Source organism: Musca vetustissima, unplaced genomic scaffold, assembly GCF_032173495.1.
Source record: "Musca vetustissima isolate MV318-11 ecotype Yass unplaced genomic scaffold, APGP_CSIRO_Mvet_v1 utg293706, whole genome shotgun sequence".
Classification (NCBI taxonomy): domain Eukaryota; kingdom Metazoa; phylum Arthropoda; class Insecta; order Diptera; family Muscidae; genus Musca; species Musca vetustissima.
The window spans coordinates 7,278-18,144 of NW_026876653.1; the positions used below are offsets into that span (position 1 = coordinate 7,278).

Consider the following 10,867-nt stretch of genomic DNA (forward strand, 5'->3'; position numbering starts at 1 on the left):
TAAAGTACTGAAGTTAGTATAGCCTAACGTGTGCCAAGTTTTATTAAAATCGGTTCAGATTTAGATATAGATCGCATATATATTTTCGTCCAATTTTTGAGAAATGGGAACAAAAGAGTTAAAGTTTGTCCGATTGAAATGAGTCTACAATAACGGCTGGTAAGTTTGGATAAAATTAGTTCAGATGTAGATATAGCTCCCATATATATTTTCGTCCTACGTTTTAATGATAGTATAAACTAACATTGTTTAGTATAGCCTAACAATTGGTTTAGATGCAAATATTGCTCCCATATATATTTTCGACTGACTTCATGTTAATTGTACACCAAATATTGAACTGGTGTCCAATTAAGATTAAATTTTGAACAGCGATCTATGTTGTATCATAATGAATAGTTTGATTTAAATCGATTTACATAATTTTGACCCTTTGCACAAAAACGACTTTAAATCTGAATCAAAATCTAATCAAATGAAATTTGGCATTGGTTATCGAGAACATGTGTGTGGATTAATGTAGCCAATAAGAACTCATTGTACCAAATTTCAGCGAATTCGGTTGAAAGTGCGCTGAAGAATCCTAAAATGGCGAAAATTTTGTGGTGGATGGGTGTTGAATCGTTATAAGAAAAAGTGGACTGATATTCATAATTGTAGGTGAGATATTTGTAACAAAGATATTGTATCAAATTTCAGCGCGCACAACAACCCCAAAATATTGAAAATTGGAGTACCCTTATGTGAGAGCTATGACAAAACGAAAACCGATATAACTCGTCTTCAAACTTGACCTGTATGCAGAAAAAAGACAACTCTATATACAATCTATGCGATCTATCTCAATTCGTTTAGAAGCTAGAGTAATTACAACAGGCAGACGGACATGAATCATAGAATTTTACGCTGATCAAAAATATACATATATGAGTTATAAACGGAAAAACAAACTTAATATACCCCTACTATGGTTGACGGTATAAAAATTTACAAATTTACCCGGTTATTGATCATAGGGTTAAGTCGGTTCACATATAGACACATATCATATTTAATTTAAGGAGACCTACCCATTCTCGGTTTAAAAAATTTTAATTTTGTATTTTGATTTAATTCGAACCTACACCAATTCAAGAGTGCCCCTATAAATTTTCAAGTGAAAATCTCAACAATTTTTGAAGATATAGCCGATTTATTGTGCTAGCATCAAGTGACGGCAAGAGGGCTTCTCAAACTTAAAACGCATTTTTCTCCAAACAACGTTTTTGCGATTGGCACGATTACTCAAAAACTAATGGTCCGATCCATTCCAAATTTTGGGACGTTTCTTTGTGAGTGTATAGCTATCGTATGAACTAGGATAAAGCCAATCGGTGAAGATCTTCCTTATTTATACCCTTCACAACTATGTTGTCCGGTTATTATAGCTTTGTGCAACCCCAAAAGTTTGTAACGCCGCGAAATATTGGTCCTAGACCCACCTTTAAGTATACCGATAGTCATATCTCGACTAGCTGAGTCGATCTAGATATGTGTGTCCGTCCGTCTGTCCATTATAATTTGTAAACACGATACAGGCCACAGTTATGGATAAATCTTCATGAAATTTTGCATGTAGGATGGGTTCCGGTCAATGAAGACCCCTATTTTTTTGTAAAAGATCGGTTAATATTTAGGGAATGAAATGGCTCTTCTGGTCGCTCCAGAGGCCGCAATTATGACCGAAACTCCTCGAATTGTTGCATGGAGAAGGGGATCGGGCCAAAGAAGAGGAATACTTGTTTTGATAAAGTTCGGTCAATATTTAGCGGATCAAATGGACCCTGACTTTTGTGTGAAAAATTACAAAATTTGTATCCTATAGCGTATAGATTTACCCCTGAAGAGCATAGACCCGAGAAGTTGATAGTGGTTGACCTTTAAATTGATATCAATTTTATTGTCGTGTATACTTTACAGGTGCTTACGTACTCAGACATTATTTAGTAACCCATTACCACACTAGAGGGCGATATATACCGCTGATCGCTTTGAAATGTTCCGTGAGGTTCCCGTTATGGTCAAGGGACCTATCATCACCTATAATTTTCGGTGATGATCAAATAATAATTTTGGGATGAAGTGGACCGAAAACTTAATTTTTGTGTGTATGTTTTCTTTAAAGCCGAACATCACAACACAAGCCACGGTTGAGGGAATCTGGACAAATAATTAGAAGGACTGTACTGAATATTAGTAATATTTATTGGCCTCTAGTCAGTCAATATTGACCAGACTCAGAATATACAACCCCACAAAGTGCGATTTTCTAGGAAGTTGTGTAGGGTATCATATGGTCGACCCCGTCCGACTATACTGCTCCGCTCACTGGTTTTTAACTTAGTTTGTGGTCAAAAATAGGCGATTTTTCAAAAAAAAAAAAAAAAAAAATTGAAAGTTCCGCCATTTTCTTAATTGTTGTGCGAAGTCAATAATCTAGTTCATACGAGAGTCAGACATGTACTCTTTCTAACACCGTTGGAATTTTCGGATTCCGATGTTCCAGTGAGAAGTTGTCATGCCCGCCATCAAATTGAATTAAGGCGGTGCCCTTAATTTGAAATTGCAAGGTCTGTTGGGATGCATCTCTTGAATATAGCCAGATGCTACCATAGGGTATCATATAGTCGACCCCGTCCGGCTTTACTATTTTCCTTACTGGTTTATTCTCATTAGGTGTTTTACAACCTTAGAGTCTCTAGAATGATATATCGTTATTTAAAATCTCGATCAAATTTGAAGTGTTCAAATGTGTACCTCATGTTGGAGGGTACAAAAAGTACGGCACGACCGAACTTAACGCCCCTTTAACTTGTTGTTTAGCATGCTATGATATTTCAGCATGGAAAGTCTTACGACTCAAACAAAGTTAACAAATCACTTAATTTTATTGTATCTTTTAGTCAATATATGATATTAAATTCGATGACCAGATAAATTCATTGGCGATTGGCGATCAAGATCCGACACAATTCGACTATTCTGTGTTTATACCCCCAACAATAGTTGGAGTTTATATAAAATTTTTAGTGCCTTTTTCAATTCTTGACATAGCCCCCATTTTAGATATATTCATGGTTATAGACGCATTTTCCAACGTACATCCTACTGGGTTGATCTTTTTGGCTACAAAACTTATTCTCAAAACGGTTCTATGTTTTGACAGATCCGCCATATACAGCAACCTATAAAAACCTCAAAGCATTGGATAAAGCATTGGATTGCTGTATCGGATAAATTTTTGTATTTCCCTCACCTCATATTATATACAATAGTATTTCGAATCCCATATGAATACACTACTCTCACAAACATATATGCGGAAAAAATGCCAACATACTTCAATATAAAGTCATAAAGCAAAAACTTCTTCTGCTGCTGCTCATTCTTAGGCGACGTCGTCTTCCACTTTGAAGCCAACATTGAGCCAAGGCATGGAATGCCTCAAAGAAAATCTAAGAGCCCTCTTCTATTTCTACATTGACTCTAAGCCAAGGAAAATCTTTATAAATGTTGAAAACTTCTGCGCTTCGTTTCACACTTAAACGGTACGTGGTCGAGGAACGTTTACTGCAAATATTCACAAAGTACAATTTTTAACTTGGTTGGGTAGCATCAAACCAATGTGTGTATAGTTTAAGAAAAAAATAAACACCTAAAAGCCGCCAACGCCGCCACAAGAAGAAGAAGGCAATAATAAAAAACAACAAAAGAAACGGTTCAAAAAAATATAAAAAAAACAACAACAACAAAGTGTTGCACAGAAATTACATAATAGCTCATTCGTACTAATGGCAAAGATATCCAGCAAACCAAAACAACAATAACAACAGCAAAAGCAACAGTAATTGTAACAACTGCAACGCCAACACCAACAATATAGTGGTAACCGTTTAAACAGTTAACAAGTGTGGTCGATTCTAAGCATTTTTCGGATGTTTTTTGGGGTTTTCGTTTGTTTGATCATTGTTTTGTTTGTTAGTTTTTGAATTCGTTTTTTTGGAAATTTGCACTTGACTGATTTTCAAAAAAAAAAAAAAAAAAACATTTTGCAAAGAAGACTACTAAACAAGAAACAATAAAAGCTGGACAAAAAGAAGTTGCGCACACAAAAGATAACAGAAAAAAAGAAACCAACAAATCAACATAACCCGAATATCCTGAAAAGTGATAATGAAACAGATTAAAGGTATGGCGCTCATTAATGTGTGTCCATGTTAAACGGATTTTGGTAATTCGGGTGAATAACAATTTCGCGGTTGTTAATTTTCACAGCAATTAAACTCATTTAACCGTCGCCATTGAAGGTTAATTATTTCGCAATTGTTGTAGCACAAAAAAAAAACAAAAAGAAATATAAAACAAAAGCAACAACCGAAAATAAATCGAACACCAAAACGAAACTGTGCAAAAGAATTTCGCAATAATGCTTCTGTTATGATCCAGTTAAAAATTTACATATGTTGTGATGTAAGTTGTTGTGAGATATTTTCTTCCACCAACTCCTGTTAACGGTAAGTTTTAATCGAGTATGGTAAAAATTAATATTCAATAGTGCATAATAATGTTATGGAAGAATATAAATTGAAATTTCATCTGAATATTTCCAAGGCATTTATTTTTCCAAGGGAATGGGGGATTCCCTTAAATGAGAATTTAAAAAAAGATAACTTAACCTGTTACATTGGGGGATAAGATAAGACAAGAAAAAACCAGTGAGCGGAGCAGTATAGTCTGACGGGGCCGACCATATGATACCCTACACAACTACCACGAAAAGCACTCTTTTGGCGGTTCTATATTCTGAGCCTAGGCAATATTTCGTGATATTTGCACCCTTTTTACCGATTATAGATCAACAACTACTCTTCCTAAGTCTTGCATATTTTCCAAAATATTTTTTCTCGAAGTGAATTTTTACACCATAAAATAAAAAATTGGTCACATTAGGTTTAGGTTGATTTGACCCTCGGAAAATTGTATTTGGTCAGATCCCCTTCACCTTGTAAAATATGTGATGTTCTGCATATAATAATTGCCTCTAGAGCGACTAGAAAATCTGACAAAATTAAAGTTTTCAATTCATTGCACCCCCTGAATGACCATAATCGGAACGCGACATTTCCGTCCTCTAATGGAGTAATAGTAATAATATGCACATAGTCACCTTTACTTAATTACGTATAACTCCCGCATCGGAGTACATACAGCCATATAATTGGTATCAATTTGAAGGTCAACGACTCATCTTGGACATACTATCAACACCTCGAGTATATATCCTTCAGGAGCAAGTATATACGCCCCAGAATAAATTTTTTGTAATTTTTCACACAAAAGTCAGGGTCCATTTGACCCGCTAAATATTGACCGTTCTTTATCAAAACCGGCATGCTTATTCTTTGACCCGATCCCCTTCTCCATGCAGAATTTTACGATGTTCGGGCCATTTTTGCGGCCTCTGGAGCGACCAGAAAAACCGACAAAAAATTAGTATTTGGTCCATTCCATCCCCTAAATATTAACTGATCTTTCCCAAAAACAATAGGAATCTTCATTGGCCAGAACCCATCCTACATGCAAAATTTCGTGAAGATTGGTCCATAACTGTGGCCTGATAGATTTGTTTACATCAATTTTTGAATATGATATCTCTCAAATGGCCGCCTCTGGCGTTGATGACGTATTGTGCCCTTTTTGCTGCATTTTCCATCGTTTTTGCCAACATTTCGGCCGGAATTGCGGCTATTTCTTCACGAATGTTGTCCTTGAGCTCTTCTACGGTCCTTGGCTTGTTAACGTAAACCTTTGAGTTCAAATATCCCCACAAGAAGAAGTCAGGCGGCGTCAAATCGGGCGAACGCGGTGGCCAGTCCAAATCACCACTTTTCGACATCAAACGGCCCGGAAACAAATTCTTCAGAAAATCGATTGTTATGCGACTTGTGTGCGGTGGTGCGCCGTCTTGTTGAAACCAGAACTGCCTCATACGCTTTCGACGAATAATTGACATCACAAAATTGGTCATCATGTCGCGATAACGCTCCTGATTGATGGTAACAACATGGTCATTTTCATTTTTGGAGGAAAAATAAAGGAAATAATAGTCTTTATATAAACCAGCCGCAAACCATAGACTGGTGGTATATATCTGTCGGCGACACCGATTGACCCTTTTTACTTGTTATTATAAAGTTTGAAATTTGACATTATGTGTGAAAGATCATTTAAACTACCTCCTCGCGAACTGGTGCAATCATTAATTCATTTGAAATGATTTTCGACCACTTTTTGACACACATTTTTGGTAGGAAGAGGACAAAATAAAAGCCCACCAGTTGTGTGGGGCTATATTGATCAGTTTTGGCATGAAGATTTGCTACCTAATGTAAATTAAAACCAGTGAGCGGTGCAGTATAGTCGGACGGGGCCGACCATATGATACCCTACACAACTACCACGAAAATCAAACTTTCTGCGGTTCTATATTCTGGGCCTGGACAATATTTCGAGATTTTTGCACCTTTTTTACCGATTATAGATCAACAACTTCACTTTCTAACCCTGGCATATTTTCCAATTTTTTTCTTGAAGTGAATTTTTACGCCGTAAAATAAAAAAAAATTGGTTTGGTTTGATTTGAACATCGGAATATTGACCGATCATCATCTAAACAGCCGCTCTAAGCATTTGGTCAGATCCCCTTCACCTAGTAAAATATGTGTTGTTCTGCATAATTGCCTCTAGAGCGACTAGAAAATCTGACAAAATTAATGTTTTCCGTTCATTGCACTCCGTGAAAGAAATCTCAACTTCACCGAAAACTATAGGCGTCGTCCTTGACCATAATCGGAAGTTCATGTACAAAGCGCGACTGTACACAGCGCGACATTTCCGTCCTCTAATGAAGTAATAGTAATATTATGCATATAGTCACCATTACCTAATTACGTATAACTCCCACATCAGAGTACATGCAGCCATATGTTTGGTATCAATTTGAAGGTCAACAACTCCTCTTGGATATACTTCTCGGCTCTATGTCCTTCAGGAGTAAGTATATACGCCCCAGAATAAAAATGTTGTAATTTTTCACACAAAAGTCAGGGTCCATTTGACCCGCTAAATTTTGACCGATCTTTATCAAAACTGGCATGCTTATTCTTTGGCTCGATCCCCTTATCATGTCAAATTTCACGATGTTCAGACCATACCTGCGGCCTCTGGAGCGACCGGAAAAACCGACAAAAATTAGGTATTTGGTCCATTTCATCCCGTAAATATTAACAATAGGGGTCTTCATTATACAGAACCCATCCTACATGCAAAATTTGGTGAAAATTGGTCCATAACTGCGGCCTGTATCGTGTTTACAAACTATAATGGACAGACGGACGGACACACATGTCTAGATCGACTCAGCTAGTCGAGATATGATCGGTATACTTAAAGGTGGGTCTAGGACCAATATTTCGCGGCGTTACAAACTTTTGGGGCTGCACATAGCTATAATACCCTTACAATAAGTTGTGTAGGGTATAAACAGTAAGGAAAGTAGTAAAGTCTGACGGGGCCGACTATACCCTAATATACTATACAGGGTTGCCCATATTCGACGGACCCATGTTTTTTTTTTTAATCAAAGAAAAAAAATTGGCATTTGGCAATGTTAATTATTTAATTTGTTCCAAGTAGATTTCTTTACATCAATTATTGAATATGATATCTCTCAAATGGCCGCCTCTGGCGTCGATGACGTTTTGTGCCCTTTTTGCTGCATTTTCCATCGTTTTTGCCTACATTTCGGCCGGAATAGCGGCTATTTTTCACGAATGTTGTCCTTGAGCTCTTCTACGGTCCTTGGCTTGTTAACGTAAACCTTTGACTTCAAATATCCCCACAAGAAGAAGAAGTCAGGAGGCGTCAAATCGGGCGAACGCGGTGGCCAGTCCAAATCACCTCTTTTCGACATCAAACGGCCCGGAAACAAATTCTTCAGAAAATCGATTGTTATGCGACTTGTGTGCGGTGGAGCGCCGTTTTGTTGAAACCAGAACTGCCTCATACGCTTTCGGAGAATAATTGGCATCACATTGGTCATTGTCATTGTCGCGATAACTCTCCTGATTGATGGTAACAGCCTTTATATAAACCAGCCGCAAACCATAGACGGCGGCACCGATTGACCCTTTTTACTTGTAATTATAAAGTTTAAAATGTGGCATTATGTGAAGAGAACAAAATAAAAGCCCACCAGTTGTGTGGGGCTATATTGATAATTTTTGGCATGAAGACTTGCTACCTAATGTTAATTTAAAACACCATATTAAAGCCAATTCGGTTTGAAAACGTGTCCGAAAATGAACCAATACCGATACTTTTTGATTGAAAGATTTACTACCCAATAAAAACTCAAAGTACCAAATTGTAGTAAATTCGGTTTAAGATCGTGCCAACAGTCCAAAAAATTCCAAATATTTGGAAGTACCGTTATATGGAGGCTATCGTAAAAAGTTTACCAGCACTGGTAAATTTTAATAGGAAGATGTATCAGCCAATGACAAACCAACATACCAAATTATAACCCATTTGATTGAAAAACGTGCCCCAATGCTAAAACGGCGCTGTATTTTTATATTTGAATATTTTTATAGACAACCGAAATAGTCGCCGATTTATTATAAAATCTTACAGAACCTTTATGACTAAACCATACATTCAAATATAAAATATTTATTTTCAAGTTTCCAACCGCAGTATATTGCGGTCTCAAGTAGAAAAAAAAAAAAAAACAAAAACATAAATGTATAAAGAAATGAAAGAATATTATTCTTCTAATACTCTCAATTAGAAATTAAACGTCTACAAAAGAACAGCTTTACGAATAGAAAAAAGAAACAACAATTGATTATAAAATGACAGCATCAGCTTATAAAGATTTCTATACCGTTGAAATAGGTGATACAAATTTTACAATACCAATACGATATGAAAATCTACTACCGATTGGTATGGGTGCTCAAGGAGTGGTGTGTTCAGCCCTAGATACCGTTACCAAAACTAATGTGGCGATTAAAAAATTATCGAAACCTTTTCAAAATATTGTTCAAGCCAAGCGGGCCTATCGTGAGCTGAAACTAATGAAAGTGGTCAATCACAAAAATATCATCAATTTGTTGGCTGTTTTTACACCGAATGAGAGTTTTGACGATTTCCAAGATATTTATTTGGTAATGGAACTAATGGATGCAAATCTCACAGCCGTTATTGGCATTGGTTTGGATCACGACCGTCTATCGTATCTGATATATCAAATACTATGCGGCATTCGTCATTTACATTCGGCCGGGATTATACATCGTGACTTGAAGCCATCCAATATTTGTGTGAATGCCGATTGTTCGTTGAAAATTCTCGATTTTGGTCTAGCTCGCACCGCGGCCGAAGCGACTTTTATGATGACACCATACGTGGTGACACGTTATTATCGAGCACCGGAAATAATTCTTGGTCTGCCGTATAACGAAAATGTAGACATCTGGTCTGTGGGCTGTATTATGGGTGAGCTAATACGTGGCAGTGTTTTATTCAAAGGCTCCGATTATTTGGATCAATGGATGAAAATTATCGAACAAATCGGTACACCAGAGAGAAGTTTCTTTGCCGATTTATCACCAAATGTTCGACAGTATGTTGAGAGCTTAGCGCGACATGAGGGCTACACCATCGAACGGTTATTTCCCGATGCATTATTTTATTTCGACACAGAAAGTGTCGATGAAAGTGATCTAAATGAATATCAACAGAATACAGACGCTGCAAGAGATTTATTGGCTCGAATGCTTAGTATCGACCCAAAACATCGCATTTCTGTTGATGAAGCCTTACATCATAGCTACATAAATATGTGGTATAAGGAGGAGGAAGTTAATGCACCCGTACCGCATATCTGTAATAATGTGGATATCGAGCAGGAAGAGCACAATATTATGGAATGGAAGAAAATTATTTATGATGAAATAATCGGTTCGCCAAGAGAGTTAATATAATTTGATAACTTAAATTGTTTATACGTTCTTTTTTGTTCGCATTTGTGTTTGGGACACCTAGTCGAGGGTAAAATTCGATTTTTTAGACTTTTGGATTTATTGTCTTAAACAAAATAAAACGGGTTGGTATTTGAGATAACAAATGTATGTCAATACATTTGGCCTTGGTTTTGAGTGGTTATTTTTGAAAATGGATTTTGTTTTTATTTGAATGTTCTTGCTATCTACAGAGGTTTTTAAAAGGGACTTCTAAAGTAATACATAAGTGAGTCGTTTATTTTGAAAGTGATTGAAGTCCTTTTTTGGGTGCTGTATACTAAGCTGTACGTTTTCAACCAAAGTTTTATGGTTTTTCAAAATTATTACGCCTAGTAGTATTTGGTACAAACACTCTTACATATGACAGATGTGGTTTGAATACATAAATATTTACATTTCATTGCTAGAAGCTTTATTAGGCATAACTGAAATGTTTACCAGTTATTAATTTATATAGATATATGTGGAAATATATATGTGGCAAATGCTGTAGTTTAATCTAATTGAAAGTATTGATAAACGTACATTCCTACATTTGTATATATCGTTTGTGGGCATGTTCATGATTTGAATATGCAAAACAAACTTAAGAACATACACAAACATTAAAAAAAAACTTCAATTACGATGGTCATATGAGAACATGATTTTTTGTAAGCTATTGAAGAATACGAATATGTGATTTCAAGAAGATGGTGTCACATGTCAACACAACTCGAGTGAATTTTTAGTCAAAGGCA

The 10,867-nt window shown here is 36.3% G+C and overlaps 1 protein-coding gene across 1 annotated transcript; it reads left to right on the forward strand.

Annotated features, from left to right (window-relative positions):
* Window positions 1–8,954: 8,954 nt before the first annotated feature.
* On the forward strand, window positions 8,955–10,088 carry LOC133321214 (stress-activated protein kinase JNK-like). The gene has a single exon (XM_061530301.1). It carries the CDS (start codon window positions 8,955–8,957, stop codon window positions 10,086–10,088), a length of 1,134 nt encoding a protein of 377 aa, XP_061386285.1.
* The last annotated feature ends 779 nt before the right edge of the window (window positions 10,089–10,867 follow it).

Bases quoted from the DNA above. Each gene is read 5' to 3' on its own strand.
- LOC133321214 (XM_061530301.1), top strand. From the start codon at position 8,955: ATGACAGCATCAGCTTATAAAGATTTCTATACCGTTGAAATAGGTGAT.